The 20,352-nt window shown below is 52.6% G+C and overlaps 1 protein-coding gene across 1 annotated transcript; it reads right to left on the reverse strand.

Annotated features, from left to right (window-relative positions):
* Positions 1 to 1,213: 1,213 nt before the first annotated feature.
* On the reverse strand, positions 1,214 to 14,784 carry Arpc1b (actin related protein 2/3 complex subunit 1B). Its single transcript, XM_032886965.1, has 10 exons — positions 14,682 to 14,784; positions 8,151 to 8,233; positions 7,139 to 7,243; positions 6,127 to 6,349; positions 5,139 to 5,246; positions 3,992 to 4,198; positions 3,798 to 3,873; positions 2,424 to 2,629; positions 1,690 to 1,780; positions 1,214 to 1,557 (listed from the first exon to the last, which is right to left on the reverse strand). The coding sequence occupies exons 2-10, from the start codon at positions 8,212 to 8,214 to the stop codon at positions 1,519 to 1,521; spliced, it is 1,119 nt and encodes a 372-aa protein (XP_032742856.1). The 5' UTR covers positions 8,215 to 8,233; positions 14,682 to 14,784; the 3' UTR covers positions 1,214 to 1,518.
* Between the last annotated feature and the right edge of the window lie 5,568 nt (positions 14,785 to 20,352).

Below are 20,352 nucleotides of genomic sequence, written 5' to 3' on the forward strand. Positions count from 1 at the left end.
CTTTTGCATAAAGACACAGGGCCTAGACATCAGTGACAAATAGAGACCTAGGATGCTTCTGAGAGCCAATCCTGAACCTGCAGCAGACTGGAGCAATGTCTAGCTGCCCCTCTGGGCACTAGCTGCCGTTCATCTAGTAATCTGCTGGAGGAAGGCTCCCAAAGGCTCCCAGCCCAACACAGCCTGAGCTGCCACCTCAGTCCTTTTCACTGTGGCAGTGAGGAAGCAGGCCTGGTGCTAGCCGGCGAGTCACCTGTACATCCAGGCCACTGAAAGGCTCCTGTCCTGGCCCCATCTGAGTGGGATACTGCACCTGAGTGATATTCTCCTTTGTGCTTCCTAAGAGGTCGTGGGACTTACGAGTCTGGATATGTCAGGGTCAAATACAGGTATGGCTGGCAAAGACTCAAGCATGACTTAGAGGCAGGTGACATTTAAGTTCATTTTCTAGTGACTGCTACCACAGGCCTTTGGGCCTGACCCTAACTGATAGCCTCTGGAGGGATCCTGCAAGCTACCCAGATTCAAGGTTGGCTCCAGAATGAGGAAGGTAATAGCTTTCTAGCAATACCTTGTTGCTAGCCCTAGGGCATAGTAAAAAGGTTTGTGAGATATAAGTGGTGGGGGGTGCCTTGGCAGGGTTCCTGATTGAGGTTCCTAACACCAGACTAAAGTGTACTGCTTGGGTTGGAGGCAGAGGGGTGTGCGTTTGTGCGTGGCTTGTTGAAGCCTTTGCCCACTTGGAGGAGGCCATAGATGTGATGACCTTTGGCATAGTGCCGGTGAGGCCTAGGCTGAATTAATAGTGGGAGCTTGTATGGCTTGATGCTTCTGGTTGGGTGATTTCTGTCCTACAGAAGGATGGTTGTCACCATAGGAGATCTTTGCTGTAATTGTAAAATGTCAGTTGTGGTGCTGTGTAAAGACTAACCCAAAGACAAAAGGCATCAGACCAAAATAGAAATACGGGATTGTACAGACACCAATGAGCATTTACCAGAAACCAGTTGCCTGCATCACAGTGTAGAAATGAGAGGTCAGCACTAAGGTCCAGAGCAATGCGTACCCCATTTGTATCAGAGTCGCACCACTTAACAAGTGACCTGAAACAGAAGCATCTCAAATTCAAGGCTGGTCCTGACAGCTGAAGCCCCTGCGGGACAGAGGGTCCCCCGTCCATCTGCCACCTGACATCACACAAGGCAGGCCTGTCCACATTTGGTATGTTTATTAGCTCATTATTAGCCCACATTTTGAAGCAGTTTATGACCAGCATTGTGCTTTGGGTTTTTTGTCTTGTTTTTGGTTTGCAATGAATGAAAGCATCTCTTTAAAAGGCACATTTTCGTTAAATAGGCAGGAAAGTTCCCCACCTTCCTCTTCCCCTCTTTGGAGAGAGAGCATCCCCTTTGCAGACCTGTACTGCACCCTAGAAGCATTCAGCAAAGCAGCCCTTAGCCTCCCCAACCCCTTTCCCTCCTCCCCAGCATGTGGGATGAGGACAGCACTCCTCACAGCTCATCTGATCTTCAGGTCCTTCAAGGCTGACTCCAAGCTCTGCAAGGAGAATGGATAGGCGGGTTCTCAGCTGTCCTGCAGATACCTCACACCCACCACAGCCCCAGCACAGAAAGGCACGCAAGCCTGAAAGGCAAGAGATGTTCCCCAGGCCAGGCCAGGGTACATTACCTTCACATCCCAGATGCTCATGCCACCGTCCATGCCTGTGGTGCAGAACTGCGAGCACTTGGCCTTGCCCCCGCTGAGCACTGAGATTTGACTGTAAGAAGGCTGGGTTTAGGGGTCGAGCTCGCTGGCCATGAGCTCCCAGACCCACTCCCATGAGAAATAATACCAAGATGAGGTAGCACTAGTCAGGAAACAAGGCTTGCAGGAACAGTGGCAGGTGAGGGAAACAGTCCTAGCTGTGGACTAGACATGTGTGGGAATGTAGAGTGCCACTAATGTCCTGAGCTTGGGGGGGGGGGCTAGAGAAAGGTCTAGGAGGACATACCGACTGAACAACCCCCAGGCTGGGCTTAGTTTAGACACTGGCTCAAACCTCATAAGGCTCAGCTAGCTGAAGACCAGCAGAGTACATGCTCCCTACTAAGTTACAGGGGTGGATCCCTGCGGTTGATAGCTTTGGGGTTTTGGAGGGTTTCCCAAAAAGGTTGATTGATTCAACTGGGAAGGAATCTAGCAAGATACCCCACAAGAAGCCTGCATCCTAGAGGCCCCAATGTGCCTAGGCAAGCCCTAGCTATCCAGATATGTAGAGCCAGTTAAGTTCCTACTGTTGGAACGCAGCCTGGAGGTCTGCCCTGTCCCCTCCCCACTGCAGCACCGTGCTCTGCAGCCCCACCCACCTCCCTCTGGCTCCCGCCCAGCCCTCTGAAGTGGGTCTCCGTGGAAGGAAGCACCTGACGCTGTTCTTGTGCAGTGAATCCAGGCCAGCCCCTGTGGCTGCACCCCCTTCAGAGCTGGCCTTCTTGTCGAGGTTCTGGAAGCGCTCTCGGGCTGTCAGGCCACGCTGGGAGTTCTGCTTGGGCACATCCAGCCGGCCACCAAAGCTCAATGTCCCCGCAGCGTTGTCATAGGTAAACAGCACCGGGAAGCAGTCATGGCCCTAAGGAAGGAACGACTCCACTGAAGCATCATTTGAGGTAGGGACTTGAGAGAGAAAGGGACCTCAACCCTCGATGTATCAAGTAGGGACAGCTCAGAAAGGCCTTCATCTACTTCACGTATGTATAGGACTCCTTAGCCCTTCACCCCAGCTGGGTGATCCTCCAGGCAGAAAACAAGCTCTCCATACTAACAGAATAGTGGACAGAAGGGACAGTAGCTTTGGGGACACTTGGTGACCCTGAGTCCATTCCCAGGGGCCTGCCTCTAAAACTTTTTTTTTTTTTTTTTTTAATTTGGGGTGTGTGTGTGTGTGTGTGTGTGTGTGTGTGTGTGTGTGTGTGTGTGTGTGTGCGCGCACGTACATAGGTACGGACACTCGTGCAGGTGCCATAGGTCATGTAGAAGTCAGAGGGCAACCTGTGAAAGTGGAAGCACTGGAAACAGCTCCCATCAGACTCCCCTTCCCCGTGAGGTCGCCTTCTGTCAGTGATTATTATCTGAGGTTTCATGATGTTCTTTTGAAAGATTCTCAGATTTTTTTTTTCCCCCAATGTGGAAAGGTTTAATGAGAGAAGAAGAGTAGAAGAGGAGAGGAGTAGAGGCTGGCCGTGCACACAGGGAGGGGAATGGGGAGAAAAGGGACAGAGGGGAAGAGGGGGAAAGGGAAAGAACAAGGAACGAGCGATTCTCAGATCTTTTGCATAACTTAGTCGGCAGGCAGGCCTGGCAAACCAGGCTGTCTCCTACGGCGGCCGAGAACCACTGAGGTGATGGGTCTTTTAAGACAGCCCCTAGATAAGAGGTTTTGGTATGTGGAAATTGACTTGCAAAGGTACCTTTTGTGTAACAAAAAGGGCTTCAAGGAAGCAGTCAGAGTTCATTTCCTGAGAGGCTGATCTCCCATCAGCCCCTGCTGCTGAGAAGCCTACATCCATCCAGCAGGGCATCTCTTTGATCATTCAAGCAACCCAGAATACTGACAGGTTGGCCTACATTACAAAGTGAATTAAAGGCCAGCATGGAGAATGTAAAGGTGAAAGAGAAGACCAGCCTAGACTTCATAGTGAGACCTTAAAATACAGCATAGGAATTTTGTTACTGTCCCACAACCCAAACTAGTCTGTGTATTATATGGATGAAGGTTTGACTCCCCAGATGCCACTTACCGCTGCCACGAGACTGTTTTCTGTGATGAAGGTGATGGCCAGGAGCGGTAATGTCTCAGAGGCCAGGGTTGCCACGCTAAAAGAGACACTGGGTCAGCTACGTGCGTCCCTCCCTGCCCCCTGCGTCCCTCCCTGCCTCCTGCTCCGGGCTCCAGTTGTAGTCACTTTCCCCACCTCTCTGGCCCCACACTCACGCCATCTTCTTCTCAGCATCCACCAGGCACACAGTGCTGTCATGGCTGACCCAGGCAACTCGGCTCCCACTGGCTGAGAAGCAGACACCGTGCACCCAGCCACAGCTGCTGCTCGATTCAAACATCAGCTCCCCGAAGGGCATCTTGGAGCCCCACGGTGTAGGGGCTGGCCGTTCCTCCACCTCCTTGATATAGGCAGAGAAGATCCTGCAAGATAGAGCGATAGGAGGAGGGGGTTGGGGGGAGCCTGAGGAGAGGGTCCTCCCCAAAGCCAGACAGCATGAGCCTGTGGATCCTAGACCTGATCGCAAGGGACTGGCATATTCCAGCTCGATGGAGTCTGAGCCTCTGCTCTCTGTTCCTGAGGTGGGGTTGGGATGGGAAGCCTCCTAGCTCAGCTTCTTGTGACCTAGTCCCTTGGGATCCTCCCCCCGAAAGCTGACCGCCCAACTAGTATGCTTACAGAGGGTGTCCCTGCAGGCCAGTTATTTACGACTGGTCCTCTTGTGCTCCAATTCTGCACCCTCCTCCTGGCCCACACAACGCACATCTATAACCATCTATAGGTGGTAGCCTGGGCTACACAGCACGACACTATCTCGAGAATGTGAAAGCCGCAGGTGTGCGCAAACCACATAGACTCTGGGCCCAGGATCAGGAGAGGGGTCTCTGGTGCCTGCAGTTTCCCAAGTGAGAATTCACACTTGAAGAAGAGCCCTAGTCTGCCAGGAGCTGGGAGGGATTTGGGTTCACTGGCCAAGAGAGTCAGGGTGTAGGTCCAGAAGTGGAAAAATAACAAAGTGAGTTTTGTCCAGGTTATCAGTCATTCATATGCTAGTGGGAATTGAGTACACACCGTTCTCCTTCAGTGGACATCGGGACAGCTGGAGTGAAGGAGGCAGGGGAGGAGGACTTGGGGAGACTTTGCAAGGACTCCATCAACCCTGGGGTGTTAGGAGGCCAGGATGGTGACCATTTGCAGAGTAAACTGATGTCTTAGGGGCCCCCAGGTCACCTTGTTGGCCATCAGGAGCTAGTTCAGAAGGAGGGACTTGGGACTCCTCCTCCACCCTCCAAGCCCCACTGTTTGTCTGGTAGGGCTCTCCCTCCCAGGCAGGCTCTCCCTCCCAGGCAATGCCCAGCTCACCTGCACTTGAAGTCACAGGAGCCTGCAGCCAGGAGCACGTTGTTGGGGTGCCAGTCCAGGCTAAGGACAGTGGAGCGGATGGGCTTTTTGATGTGTTTGCACACCCACCTAGACACACGGGTGAGAAAGGCAGGCAGGTGTGTAACATGACCTGCAGCAGCATCCTGGGGACAGTAGGCTCAACAGGTAAGACACGGAGAGCCTACTTCAGGCAGTGATAGACTGGGTTCCTTCTGAGGTCAGAACTCGATGCCTTGCCACTACCAACCACCTACGATCATGTGCTTCTAAACGGCTAGGGTGGAATCTAAGTTCTGTTTTCCCAGACTCCAAATGGTCCCTGTCCTCCAACACACTGTGGAGATTAAGACACAGGTGGGACAAGTGTCTGGCACACTTAAATAAAAATAGAGAATTGAATTCAAGGGTAGCCATGGCTACATAGCAAGACCCTGCCTCAAAAACCAAAAACCAAAACCAAACTAGGGTTTGGAATATGGTTCGGTAGCATGCATGAAGCCTTAGGCTCCATCCTTAGCCCTGCACAGAGCAGGCACAGTGGGCAGTGCACCCGTCTTCCCAGTACTAGGGTGGCGGTGGCAAGAGGAACACAAGTTCAAGGTCATCCTTGGCTATACACTGAGCTTGAGGTCCTCTACATTCAGACCCCGCCTTTAAAAAAAAAATGTGGCTGGGTGTTCATGAGTGGTCTCTGACACATAGGTGTCAGGCCCGGTTCACAGTGCTGCCAGGAAGCTGGTGGCAGCGTGTGCATAGAGCTCCATGTAGTGTCCCCAGAAGTAACTATGCCCCTTTTATTACCAAGTCAGAGCTGTGGAGGCACAGTAGAGAGGACCTGTACCTCACCAGTAAGGCTCAGAGGACATTCTGATCTCACATCACAGAAGTCTGTGGTTCTGGAGCCCCCACACCCCAACCCAGGTTCCTCCACCCCCACAGCCTTCCCTAGCCCCAACCAAGCACCCACCAGTCATTCTCCTGCTCGAAATAACAGATGGAAATGACACGGGAGCCACTGCCCACGGCGAACTTGTTCTCATTGGGGGCCCAGCGCACGCAGCGGGCAGCTCGATTAATCCGAAGGATGACCAGCGTGGGCTTCCACGTGCGGCCCTTCAGCGTCCACACATAGGCATTGCGGTCTGTGCCGCAGGTCACAATGCGGTTACTCTCGGGGGCCCAGTCGATGCCTGCAGGGTCAGGTCAGAGGACATAAGACTAAAGGCTACAGCGGCCACGTTCAGACCTTTAACTGCGGTGCCCAGGGCCTTGCTCACACTAACCAAGTGTTCTTACCACTGATCCACACCTCCAGTTCCCTTGAAAATTCTAGGCAGGTGTTCTACTGTTGACCCATGACTCCTGCCCCTGACTGGGGGGTTCTGTTTAAATGCTCTACTGCCGAGACCCATGACCAGCCAGCTCACGGGAGGACTCTAGGGAGGTGCTATACGGTTGAGCAGCATCCCCTCCCCCACCCCTCACACTCTACGGGTGCCTACTAAAGCTTATTTCGGGGCAAGCGGTGGGGAGGGGGGGTGTGAATGCGGGCCATCTTCACCAGCTAACACCAAACATTTTGGAAGTAAAGCCAAGAAACCGGTAAGAATCGTACGTCCTGATGCTAAGCTTGTCGATCAGACCTCTCCTGAACATCTAAGTGTTTAGTTATGCACACCAACGTAATTTCTTTACCACCTTTAAGAATGTATCCATTTACTTAGTGCCTTATGCGTGCGACACTAGTCTGTGGATGTCAGAGGACAACTTGCAGGAACCGGTCTTCTCCTACCGAGTCGGGTCCTGGGGATGGAACTCAGATCTTCGAGTTTGAGCTCTTTAAACACTAAGCCATCTTCATGGTCCCTAAGTCAACTGGAATCGGTCATTCTCACTGCAGCCCAGACTATTCCAACTAATACTGTGAGCTGGCCACACTGGCCCTGCCCTTGCCTCTCGGGGGACTGGTGATCACCCACCTGTCACCTGCCCGTTGTGCTCCTTGAGCTCGTGCACCTTGTTCCACTTGGCACCGCTCTTCTCGTAGATGTGCACCTCGTGGTTGTTGGGGCAGATGGCAATCTCTGCAGGGAGACAGGCATGAGCCTAAGGAGGCAGCAGCATGGGTGCCCACCCTACCCACTCTGCTCCCCACTAGAGCCTCACCCCATCCCACAGCTCTATCTTAGCAGAAGTCCCTATTGCCCTGTCTCTGACATTCCTCTCTTAAGTATTTCACATTTTGTGTGTGCATGTGTGCGCGCGCGCGCGCGTGTGTGTGTGTGTGTGTGGTGTGTGTGTGGTGTGTGTGTGTGTGTGTGCGCGTGCGCGCGCACGCACGTGCACGTGCACGTGCCATGGCATGGGAATCCAAGTCAGAGGGCACCTTGCAGTCGGGGTTCTTTCCCTCCACCATGTGGGTTCTGGTGATCAAACTCCTCAGGCTGGCTTGGCAAGCTGAGCCATCTCACTGGCCCGTTTTGTTGTTTTTGGAAAGAGGTCTCGCTGCAGCTCGGGCTGGCCTCAGACTTTTTTTTTTAAATGTATGTATGTGAGTACACTGTCTCTTGTCTTCAGACACACCAGAGGAAGGCATCAGAACCCACTACAGATGGTTGTGAGCCACCATGTGGTTGCTGGGAATTGAACTCAGGACCTCTGGAAAAGTAGTCACTGCTCATAACTGCTGAGCCATCTCTCCAGCCCTGGCCTCAAATTTATAAGCCCCCTGCCTCAGTCTCCTGAGTTCTGGGATGATAGGTGTGCACCACCACCCATCTGAGTGGATCCAGGAGGCCCAGGCTGTTAAACCGACCCACCTCAGTTCTATACCCCTCTCCTAGGAGCAACCACTAGGAGCAGAGACCCAAGATGTGGAGTCTGGCTGCATCCCACCCCTCAAAGCTGTCCCACTACCCTGTCACCCTATTGGACCCAGCATGTCCTAAGCAATCTCAGTTTGGAGGCCACCCCGCAGAAGTGTGTACTCACGAGTACGGTCCTTGTTCCAGGCATGGCAGCTGATGGGCTCCACCAGGAAGCTGTGGTAGGCCATAGTCACTTGTCTCCTGGACCTAGGGGCGGAAGGCAGAATTCAGGTCACCTGTGCCCCGCTCTTGGCAGAGAGGAACAGTCTGGTCACCCTAGTTTCCCGACAGGTCACGTATGTTACAAGCTCTCCTTGAGTCCTAGTGTTCCTCATCCCAAGAGAGCAGGTGTCCCAACATATCCTGGGCTGCAGGAAACAAAAGGTTGGGGTGGAACAGAGCTTAGGACCCCAGGCAATGACACTATGTGAGTAGGGGCTGGGACCCTGAGCCACTCAGACCTGCTACTCTTCACCCGTGCCTCAGTTTCTTCATAGTGTAGTAACCCCGCCCCCCCACACACACAGTCCCATGTAAGAACAGTGTAAAAATTAATCAATATCCCTAGTCCACTTAAAGCAGAGCCTACCCACAATTCAGTTAGGCCAGTGCCTGGTCCTCCCTTCCCAGACCCTGTGCATTGAGCAAAGCAGGTAAGATAGCTGGCGTTCTGGGGCCAGGCTGGGCTCCCACAGCATCCTCCCCTACACACTCAGGTTAGGGGTCTCTGAGACTGAACAGGAACACCCTCTTCCCAACAGCCCTGCCTGGCTAAAGAGCTGCCTCTGGGCCCTTGGCTGACCTGAAGCACAGGGCCCCTCCTCCAGGGCACTCACCATGCTTCTCCCGCATCCTGTCAGATGTGCTTCCTAGCCACTCCAATCCATGCTTTCATACCTGGGATCTCTTCTCTGTCGTTCTCTCTAGTCCTACTCCACTAAGGCACCCATCCAAAAATATCCAAAAATCACCTCATCCACATCGCTGTTCTGCCCAACCCCCACCATCCCCCAGAGTCATGTTTCCAGAGTATGGGGAGACATCATGGAACTGTCTGCCGCCTGTGTGAGCCAAAGCACAGCACCTGTTGTCTCCGAACCCCATTTCCCATCTGAACAGTGGAGCCCACCTCAGCTGTGGAGAGAGCAGAGTGGGATGGTAGAGATACCTGGGCTGGGCTTGACAGAGATACCTGGGCTGGGCTTGACAGCACATGCCTGTAATTCAGCAATGGGAGAGTAAGATTTGAGGCCACCCTGGGCTAGCCAGGCCTTGTCTCAAAAAAACCAACCAGGGCTGGGAATGGAGCTCAGCTGACAGAGCGCTTACCCTCCTCAGCACCACACAAACCAGCTATGTTGACACAAGCTGAAGAGGCAGAGGCAGGAGAGTAATACATTCAAAAAGTCATCTTCAGCACAGAGTGGATTCCATCCAAGCCAGTCTGAACCACAAGAAACGCTGTCTTACAAAACAACAACACTGCACAGCCCGTAGGGGATCAGGAACTGGGTGGTCTACCGGGCTGGATGGATGTATTCACTGGGCAAAGGCACTTGCTGCCCAACCTGACGACCCGAGTTCAATCCCCGGGACCCACATGATGGGAGGAGAGACCTGACTTCCTCAGGCTGTTCTGTAACCTGTGCATGTGTGGCACATACATGAACACACATACAAGTAAATAGAAAAATAGTTCATGAAAGATTAACATAGACGTTGACACGCCCTCCCCGGCCCCACAGGCTAACCCTGAACCACACAGGCACACTTCCTGCCTCAGGCCTGTGCCTCAGGCTGTTCCCTCAGCCTATATGCTCTTCACTTAGACACGTACGAAGTGCACAGACAGACACACACACACACCCTTGGCCATTTTGAATCTGGGCTCACCTGCATCAGGAACCTTCCACAGTGCCTTCCCCAATAAGCCCCGCCCCAGACCTGTCCAGCTCCTGCTTAGAGGTGAAAACTTCCATTCCAGATACAACAGGGACGCAAAGGACACCTGTGCCAACAGAAACCAGGACTATCTGTGTGCCCTCACAGCCGGCTTTAACTCTTGCTCTGAGGGGGACCCAGCGCCCTCTCCTGGCCTCTGCAGGCACTGCAGTCACATGTGCACAGAGAGACAATTAAAATTTTAAATTTTTTTTTTTTTTTGAGCTGAGAACCAAACCCAGGGCCTAGCAAGCGCTCTACCACTGAGCTAAATCCCCAACCCCTCTCTGGTGTTTTTATCAGTCTTACAGGGCTCCCTTTACTACAAAAGGCTATACAAAGGCATGCACCCCGGAAGGAGATGCATGCCTTTAATCCCAGCACTCAGGAGGCAGAAGCAGGAGGATCTCTGAGGTTCCAGGTCAGCCTGGTCTACAGAGTGAGTTCCAGGATGGCCAGGGATACACAGAGAAACCCTGTCTGAAAAGATCAGCAGAGGAAGCTTGAAATCAGCCTAATCCATAAAGCAGGTCAGCGGGCACAGCCAAGCCAGAAGCCACTCCAAAGCCCAGCTGAGCTCTGCTTGGTCCCTGTACTCCAATGTGAACCTAAAGGTCGTGTATGGAAGCAGTAAAAAGCTGCTAACACTAACCAGAGCCATAGGGTGACTATGTAAAAGGTTCACACACGCCGACCAGCCAATCACACTTTAGCAGGAGCCTGACAGCACAGGAGGCAGACAGCGGAAGGGGAAGACTCATCTCATCCTGTCTGAAAAGCAACCCAACTGGCAGCGCCCCCTCCCCACCTCCCAGAGGGGAGGGGCAGGGAGTGTGAGCCTCTGCCTGTCATCCACCTTGATGTAAAAAGTACACAGATGCTGCTCGGGGTGCCTGAGCACTCACAGCAGAGGCAGGTGGATCTCGGTGTGTGCAAGGCCAGCCGGTCTACATATAATTCATAGACAGCCAGGGCTACACAGTGAGATCCTGTCTCAAAAACAAACAAAAACCAAACCCACTCACTGAGAAATGCTACCAGGAGTGGGGTGTAGTGACACCAACCTGTAATCCTGACACACAGGAAGTTAGGGAGGATTTTTATTTACTTACTTTACTGCTGGGATCTGACCCAGGGCCTATCCACACTATTGCTCAGCTCCACCCTAAGACCTCTCATCATCTGTCAAAGAGATGGCCCAGGGAGACTGCAAGACTTCCAGACTGCTCCTGACCTATTATTGCCTGGGAAACAGAGATCCTGAATCAAATTTCCTGTCTGTCCCCAAGCCATCTCCAGCCAGCACAGGGCTGACTCTTCTCCCAGGAGCATGGTTACCCCCTGCCAGGAGACCCAGTGCTGGGAGGGGAAAAGGAGGTAGTGTGGAGTGGGGCTGTCAGGCTGAGGAAGGGTCTGTTTCCCTTGAAGTTCCTAGCAAGGGCACTTTGGGTCTTCAAAGTGACTTGGGGTTTCTATCCTGAGAATGCCCCAAAACATAAAAGACTAGGGTCTTCAGCATGATCCTAAATTTTTTTTTAGACAGGAATTCTTTTTTTTTTAAGACTTACTTTATGTATATGAGACCTCTGTCTGCATGTACCTCCATGTGCCAGAAGAGGGCACTAGATCCCATTATAGATGGCTGGGAGCCACCAGGTGGTTGCTGAGAGTTAAACTCAGGATCTTTGGAAGAGCAGCCAGTACTCTTAACCACTGAGCCATCTGACAGCCCCAGAGACACAAATTCCTAAACTGTGCCTGTTAGCAAGTGCCAGTAATCCCTTATACTCTAGAGACAGGAAAGGCAGGAAAGTCATGAATTTGAGGCCAGCTTCAGATACAAAATAAACGGAGGGGTTCTTGTTTTGTTTTCTTTCATACTATTGGGGATGGTACCCAAAGCCTTCTACATTCTAGGCAGATGCTCTACCACTGAGCCACACCCCAGCCTCTCACTGGGGGATTCTAGGCAGGGGCTCTACCACTGAGCCACGCCCCAGCCCTCCAGGAATACTTCCTGACCATTGCTGAATGATTTCCACTCTCCTGCTGTCTGTATTGGATGATGAACCGAGAAACACTTTTTTTGGGGGGGTGGGGGGATGGGACGACATGACAGGGTTGACAACTCTCCAACAGGGTGTGCTGCTGCTCATCAAAGACACAGAAGGCTGAGGCTGGAGGATCATGAGTTTGAAGCCAGCTTGGGCTTCATACGGAGAACCTGTGATAAATTAGACAGACAGGCAGACAGACAGACAGACAGACAGACAGACAGATAGGGGGAGCTTCCAGCCTAGCCTGGTGACCTGAGTTTGATCCCCAGGACCCACATAGTGGGACAAGGGAACCAATTAGCTCTTGTAACTTGCCCTCTCACTCCCCCCACCCCCACCCCCACAAATAAATAAATGTAGTTATAAATAAATACTCCTCTAACTCTCCATCCGGGCGGGGCATCCTTTGCCCTGGCCCCAACCTGGGCCCAAATGGGGACAGCCTGTTGGTCCTTCCTTCTCAGTTGGCTTTTCTTGGCTCTGTTTCCTTGAATCCACATTTTGGCTGGATCTGAGACTTAGACCAGGCAGGAGTTCCCTGCAGCAAGAACCTTGGCTCCACAGGCAATCCAGGAAGTCCCCGCCCAGCTCAGGCGCTCAGTTGAGCAGAGCCAGCAGCCCTTTCTTTTTCTTCTTTATGGTGCTAAGCCTTACTCAACTTCCTGTTGTGGGTAGCCTGGGTGGTGTGAGCGGCCCTCCAAACCCCTAGTTCCTCCTCCTCCTCCCCTTCCTCCTCTGGGCTGCCCTTGAAGACTTACTGAATGAGGGGAATGTCAAATCCAGCAACACAGATGAAAATAAATTCCAAAATACTGTAAAACAGCAGTTTTGATAGTCAAAATTAAACTTCTCCAAAACCCAGAACACTCGGTGCTGGTAGGGCTGTGGAGAGAGCCTCATTTGTCCTGTGCCTTGGAAGGGCAGTGTGCTAGCTTGTGTAAGGACGACAGAACATGGGGTGGAAAGAGGGCTCTGTGCAAGGGAACCTGGGACTCCAGCAGCTCACAACCCACAACCACCAAATAAATACTCTAGCTCCAGGGGGTATCATTTCCACCACCCTGGGGCTCGTGTGTGTGTGTGTGTGTGTGTGTGTGTGTGTGTGTGTGCCACCCAACCCGTAAGAATAAATCTTTAAAAGGAGAGAATAACACGGATGAACTTAGTAACTTGAAAAAGCAAACTTTTAAATCCCTCTCTCTTAGGATTCTTTACTACAGAAAATCCTTTTCTAATGGATGAGTGACAGATTGGAAAAACCCACATACCACGGGGGAGGCCGAGGGTGTGGCTCATTGGTAGAACATTTGCCTAATAAATTCGAGGCCCTGGGACCAAGACAGAACAAAATACTTTAACTCTGGTTAAGGTTATTTGTTATTTAAAAGTTCCCCGTTGTGTGTTCACCTTTAATCTCAGCATTGGGGAGGCAGAGCTCTAAGAGTTCAAGGCCAGCCTGGGAGGTATGGGAAAGGAAGGAGGGGAGGAAAGACCCAGTCTAGAAAACAAAACAACCCAGAGCAAAAGAGAATCACTAGGAATTTTCATTCACACAGAACTTTGCCTTGCACTTGTGTGTGTGTTTGAGCGCCATGGACGTCCCGGGATTCAAACTCAGACCCTCATGCTCCCCGGTCAGTGCTTTTATGATGCACTGCTCGGTCTCCCAGCCCCGCACATTCTCTTACAGTCGAAGCCAACCTGGTAAATCTATTTTTTTTTTTTTTTTATTGTCCACGTGAAGAAGTTGAACTTCCCTCCAAGTCGCCCCGCAGGGCTTCGGACCCCAACCCACCCTACCGCCACCACCACACAAGGCCAGGTTCACCCAAGTGCAGAAATGAGGTCTGCAGGCAGGCAGGCACACTGCCAAGTGTATTGGCCACATCTGGCCGCTAAGCCTCCGGATCTGGAAGGTCCCCATTTTCCAGGCAAGGCAAGTTGAGCTCTACACAGGCGGGGTAGCTCGCCTGCGTCAGCAGCCACAACAGCAGGAGCAGCTACACCGCCCCAGGCTGGAGCTGCCTCCCGGGAACAAGCTCCACGGCCAGCACCTGGGCTGGCTCCCAGTTCAGGATTCCTGCCCGCTCGCCGGCCCCACCAAACCTGCCCTGTCCAGGATGGCCTGGCTGGGTGCCCCTCGCGCCGCCCGGGTCTACTCGCCCAGGCCCGGTGAGACCCAGGAACCTGGACCCCTGCTGAGTGGGCATGGTCACTGGAGGGGGATGAGGCGGGGCAGGGTGCTAGCTCATTTCCCGGTCTCAACAACCCGGAAGGCTGCGAACCAAGAGGGAAGTGACTGGGCGTGGGGCCCTGCGCCCAAAGTAACGGGGCAACACGGGACGCGAGGATAGGAAAGCGGGGCCAGGAAAGCGAAGAGGGGGGGAGCGAGGGCTGGGGCTGTGCCGCCTCGATGGCGTGGAGTGCGCGGGGACTCTGCGACCCTTCCCACCGCACCCCGCATCCCCAGAACGCGGTCCCCCACTATCTCCTCGCCAGCCCCACCCTCGCCGGGAGCCCCACCAGGCCCCCATGCACACGGCTCTCCCCTCCTCTCTCATCCTCAGCCCCCTCACCGTCGAACATCGCTCGAGTTCCCTGACTTCTAGGTGGCCTCAGATCCCCCCCACACCTCGTGACCACCCCACGTCCCTCACCTCGGGTCTCCTCGGCCGCGGACTCTGGACAGTCGACGCGCCGAATCGGCTCTGAGACCCGCGCAGCGCCGCAGCCACTTCCTCGTGGGCGGGGGGCGGGGCCTTCGGGCACAGCCCCTCAGGGACCGGGGGCGGGACCCGGGCGGCTGTGGCCAGATCCCAGGGCCCGCCCACCCCTCCGGGTACCAAGCCGCCCGGACCTCAGTTAAGTCCAGCTCAGCTCAAGATTCGTCCAGAGAGCGCAGGCTGTTTCCCCTAACTACTCTCCGAATGGGGAAACTGAGGCCGGAAGAGAAGGGGAGAGCTGTCTGAGCAGCTAGAGGGCGGAAGCCCGAGATCGGGCCACCAACAATTCAAAGGTGTTTGAGGCCACACGCAGGCACCCTGCAACTTAATGTCTCCTGCAGGCCCTGCCCCTCACACACTAGGTGCACCCCAGCCGCTGTTCCCCTGACTCTCAGTGTCCCAAAGATAGCAGAACCGCTGGTGTCCAGGAAGAAGGACACGGCCACTCCAGGTGACTTCTTGCTTCTGTATTCCACACACTTCCCTCCGAGTTACTGAACAGCTTTGCAGTCAGGTGATGCTCCAGGGTCAAGGGTCATCCAGGTTATGTGCTTCTGAAGTTTCTTTTTCTCTGCTTCCCACCTTAGGAGAGCTCTTTCCTAAACTCCCAGCAGTATCCTGTATCACTGATTCAGGCTTCGTTTACACCGAGACCTGAACGCTTTCTCTAGGGTGACTCGTATGTTTAGAGGTGCCTGTGTCATGGTGACACCTATCATCCCAGCACTGGGGAGGTAGAGGAAGAAAGATGACCTTCAAGTTCTTCTTTGGCTGTGTTAAGCCAGTTGAAGGCCAGCCTGGGTTACACGAAAGCCTGCCTCAAAAAAAAACAGTGATTTTTTTTATGGTGTTGGGATTCAAACTCAGGGCCCTGCACACACACAGCAAGCACTCTACCACTGAGCTACATCCCCAGCCTTCGCTTAAATCTCCTAAAGTTTGGGTTGGGGATTTAGCTCAGTGGTAAAGCGCTTGCCTAGCAAGCGCAAGGCCCTGGGTTCGGTCCCCAGCTCCGGGAAAAAAAAAAAAAAGAAAAGTCTCCTTAGGTTTTGGGGGCTAGACTTGAACTCAGGCAGGCCTTGAGTTTGTGATTCTCCTGCCTCAGTAAGATTGTAATGAGTCATCCTCCTGCCACCGACACAGAGGAGCCTTGATCCTGCGTCCCCACTTTGCTGCTCCTGTAGGTCTGTATCTGTAGCCTTGGCTATGCCGGATTTAGCTAGGAAAATCTGCACCAGCAGCCTTCTTCCTGTGAGACAAACACATCCCTGCTCGCTCAGCTCTATAAAAGCCCAGCAATGGCCCCAGGAGGCCTTGAGTGATCTGACTCCATAAGCCTGTGATGTCCTACAGTCCTCTGTCCTGGGCTAATGACCTAAAATGGTCCAGTGTCTTCAAAGGATGAACCAAGCAAAACCAAGCCCAGGACTCTGGGCAGTGAGCTACTTCAGAGATGAACTGTATGAGTAAACGGCGGTAGCCCCTGAGAGGAGAGGAGTCCTCAGAGCAGAACACGGGACAAGTCAACCCCGCAGAGAAAAGCAGAGTGCTGGTCAGCTCATGTCAGCTTGAGCTCAAACTCCTTTCGAGAGGGTTTAGATTCATGGACCAGGTTTTTTTGTTTTGTTTTGTTTTATGATGGTGGGTGTGAACCTAAGCCTTACACATCCACTGAGCCACACCCCCAGCCCCTCCCTGGGGGACTCTAGGCAGAGGCTCTACCAATGAGCCACACTCCAGCCCCTCACTGGGGGATTCTAGGCAGGGGTTCTACCACTGAGCCACACTCCAGACCCTCACTGGGGGATTCTAGGCAGAGGCTCTACCACTGAGCCACACCCCAGCCCCTCACTGGGGAATTCTAACAGGTGTTCTACCACTATAGGGTGCCTTGAGCCCTATCTGCTTTATTAAGTTGGTTTGTGATTTTTTTTTTTTTTAAGATTTATTTATTTATTTTATGTACAGCATTCTGCCTGCATATGTGACTGCAGGCCAGAAGAGGGCACCAGATCTCATTACAGATGGTTGGGAGCCACCATGTGGTTGCTGGGAATTGAACTCATGACCTCTGGAAGAGCAGTCAGTGCTCTTAACCTCTGAGCCATCTCTCCAGCCCGTGATTTTTTTTTTTTTAAATGAATCTCTAAGCACTGCTTCCTGAGGGGATGAAAAAACTCACCATGTGTGATGCGGCCATGTTTGTGCCACTGGCTCTCACACCCTCAGACCCTGGTAGAGAGGCCACGCACCCGTGGGAGTCACTCAGTGCCATCCATAAGATGAACAGATGAATGATAATAGTGCTAGGAAAATGAATAGAATCCTGGTTCTGCCACTTACGCTGTGGTGCAGCCTCAGGAAAGTCACCCTTGCTCTGCCTCAGTTTCCACAGCTCTGAGGTCAGGCTTCTCAGGCGCTGCCTCCAACCCCGCCTCATGGAGGAAATAGCAGATGTCAAGCATCTCCTGAAGCCTCCCTTTAAAGGGTCTCCTGCTGTCCTGCTGTAGGTGTGATTGGATCAGGACAGTGCTGACCCCGGAAGAGGCAGAGTCCACTGGGTTCTTAGCCGAATGCGATGGTAGGAGCTTGAACCTCTTGAGAAGACAGTCATGTGGGCAGTGCTGACTTACTTGCTCACTCTGCTTCCTGGCTGCTGTAAGGTGAGCAGCTGGGCCCCCCCACACCCCTCCCTCCATGCTGCCACTCACTGCGACCACAGACTGAAACCTTTGAAACCACCAGGCAAGCAGACAGAGTGTGCATGCACCATGTGTTTGAGTGTGCATGCACCATGTGTTTGAGTGTGCATGCACCATGCGTTTGAGTGTGCATTTGAGTTTCTCACTAGCCTGGAATTCTCTGAGTGTGTCAGGTTGGTAGAACTCTGCACCCCAGGGACCCTCCAGATCTGGGATCACAGGTACGCGCCCCTATGCCTGCTTTTCTTCACTTTTGAGGCAGGTTCTCCAAGTGTAGCCCTAGCTGGCCTAGACTCACAATGACCTGCCTGCCCCTGCTTCCTGAGTGCTAGGATTAAAACTGTGTGCCACCATGGCCAGATAGCTTTTTTTTTTTAAAGATTTAATTACTTATTTTATGAGTATGGATGTTTTGCTTGCATGTGTGTGCACCAAGTTTATGCAGCACCCTTGGGGGTTGGAAGAGGGCATCAGGTCCCCTGAAACTGAAGTCACTGTTGAGAGCCACCATGTGGGTGTGGGGAGTTAAATTCAAGTCCTCTCCAAGAGCAACAAATGATCTTAACCAATGAGCACCCCACCCCATCCCCGAACACACCCCCAGATAGGGTCTTTCTTCTGGAACTCATCATGGAGACTTGGCCTGCCTCTGTCTCTGTGTAGGATTAAAGGCATGTGCCACCACATCAGCCTTTTGTTTTTTCCTGGTGGGTTCAGGGCTCAAACTCGGATCTTAGCAAAACAAGGACTCTGCCATTTCCCCGGCCCTTTCTTCCTTCTTTTTTTTTTTTTTTTTTTTAAACTTTTCATTTTACGTGCATTGGTGTTTTGCCTGCATGCATGTCTGTGTGAGGGTGCCAGAAATTGGAGTTACAAACAGTTGTGAGCTGCCATGTGGGTGCTGGGAATTGAACCCTGGTCCTCCGGAAAAGCAGCTAATTCTCTTCATTGCTGAGTCATCTCTCCAAGCCCCTTGTTTTTGTCAGTTGTCATGGCCATTGAAAAGGTGGTTCAGATGGTAATGTCTTCTGCCAGTTGTCCTATGACCTCCACATGTGCACTGTGGTGTGCATGTCCCTGATACAAAATAAATACATAAGGGTTGGGGATTTAGCTCAGTGGTAGAGCGCTTGCCTAGGAAGCGTAAGGCCCTGAGTTCGGTCCCCAGCTCCAAAAAAAGAACAAAAAAAAAAAGAAAGTCAAAATAAATACATAAAAATACAATAAAAACTACCACCAAAAGGAAACCTCAGACTCCAAAGTTCTCCCCACACCCCACCTTCCACCTCAGGGTCTTTATAGCCCAGGCTGACCCAGAATTCAAACTCTTCCTGCCTTGGGCTCCCAGGGTTGCTGGGACTACCCTGACAGGGTGTACCACAGAGAGCGAGCTTTATGATCTCAAGTCTTTATGAAGCAAGTCTTTGGAGAAGAGGGCTTGGGGGATGCCACCTTGGATGGCTTTCTGTCTCTTCCAGGAATGTGCTCACAGTGCCTTGTGAACGAAGATGACCCACTCTCTCTCTCCGCTGCATCTCTGGTTTCCACGAAATGTAGCCTCATCCAGGCCACTTAGGAGGGAGTCAGGTGGGGCCAGTACAGCATCTGCCATTAGCGAGTGCTGCTGATTCTCAGCTCTCCCTTCCCCCATCCCCTGCATCAGCCTTGCTGCCTTCCAGACGCAGCTGACTGGACTGATCAAAATAGTGGGAGATCTTCCCCAGCAACTCCAGATATAATGTCCCCTTTGTTGCAAGGGCCAGAACCGGGACCCTGACACCAAGAGACCACAGCCAGATAACTGTTCGCAAGAGAGAAGGGAAACTTCTGGCCACCCAAGGCCACACCTCTATGTAAAAAGGTCAAAGGTCAGAGGAGGGTGTCCACCAGCAGCCTCAGCCCATGGCATCCCAGCCCAGTTCTCAAGGACCCTCAGCTGCATGGCCCATCTTCTTACACTATTCCATCAACAATTGTGAAATTCAAGTCTAAAGTGGATACCCTTTAGTGTGTTCCTTGCAAAGGTCCAGCCAAGTCCTAGTATGTAATCCCAGCACTCAGGAGGCTGAGGCGGGAACATCGCTATCCTTGTCCCGTAGGGAGCCTGCCTAGTGGTTACTGCTGGGCTCTGTTATTCACTCCCTTCTTTGGGGACATGAGTTTTGTCAGCTGTCAAGTGTAGTGGTTCTGAAGCCAGCTGTACAGAGTCTTGTGTGCAGTTAGCACCTGTTTTGGCATATTCAAGTACACAAGTCCGTGTGTTTACAGAGAAGTTCCCGAAGGCAGGGGCACAGGCAGGCAGGATGCTGTAGCACAGCCGAGGCAGGGCCAGCACTCAGGCGCGACTGCTACAACTCTCTTGGAGACAGTTGAGGTTTGCTGTGAGTCATCAGAAAGGACACTGCCCTTGCAAGTACCGTGACATCCTCCCAGAGGCTTGCTAACCAGCCCCCAGTGGGATGCAAACCACTGCCAGGGCCTGGGGCCGAGGCCCAGTTGGAAGAGTGCCAGCCTGGCATGCACAGGGCCTGGACTCTAACCTCAGCATCACATAAGCCATGTATAGCTAACACACATGGAATCCGAGCACCCAAGGTCATCCTTTTTTTTTTTTTTTAGATTTATTTATTTATTTATTTTTGGGTTCTTTTTTTTGGAGCTGGGGACCGAACCCAGGGCCTTGCGCTTCCTAGGCAAGCGCTCTACCACTGAGCTAAATCCCCAACCCCTATTTTTTTTTTTTTTTTTTTTTTTTTTTTCGGAGCTCCGACCGAACCCAGGGCCTTGTGCTTGCTAGGCAAGCGCTCTACCACTGAGCTAAATCCCCAACCCCCCTATTTTTTTTTTTATGTATATGAGCACACTGTCACTGTCTTCAGACACACCAGAAGAGAAGATTGGAT

This window comes from Rattus rattus, chromosome 16 (assembly GCF_011064425.1).
Source record: "Rattus rattus isolate New Zealand chromosome 16, Rrattus_CSIRO_v1, whole genome shotgun sequence".
In the NCBI taxonomy this organism is placed as follows: domain Eukaryota; kingdom Metazoa; phylum Chordata; class Mammalia; order Rodentia; family Muridae; genus Rattus; species Rattus rattus.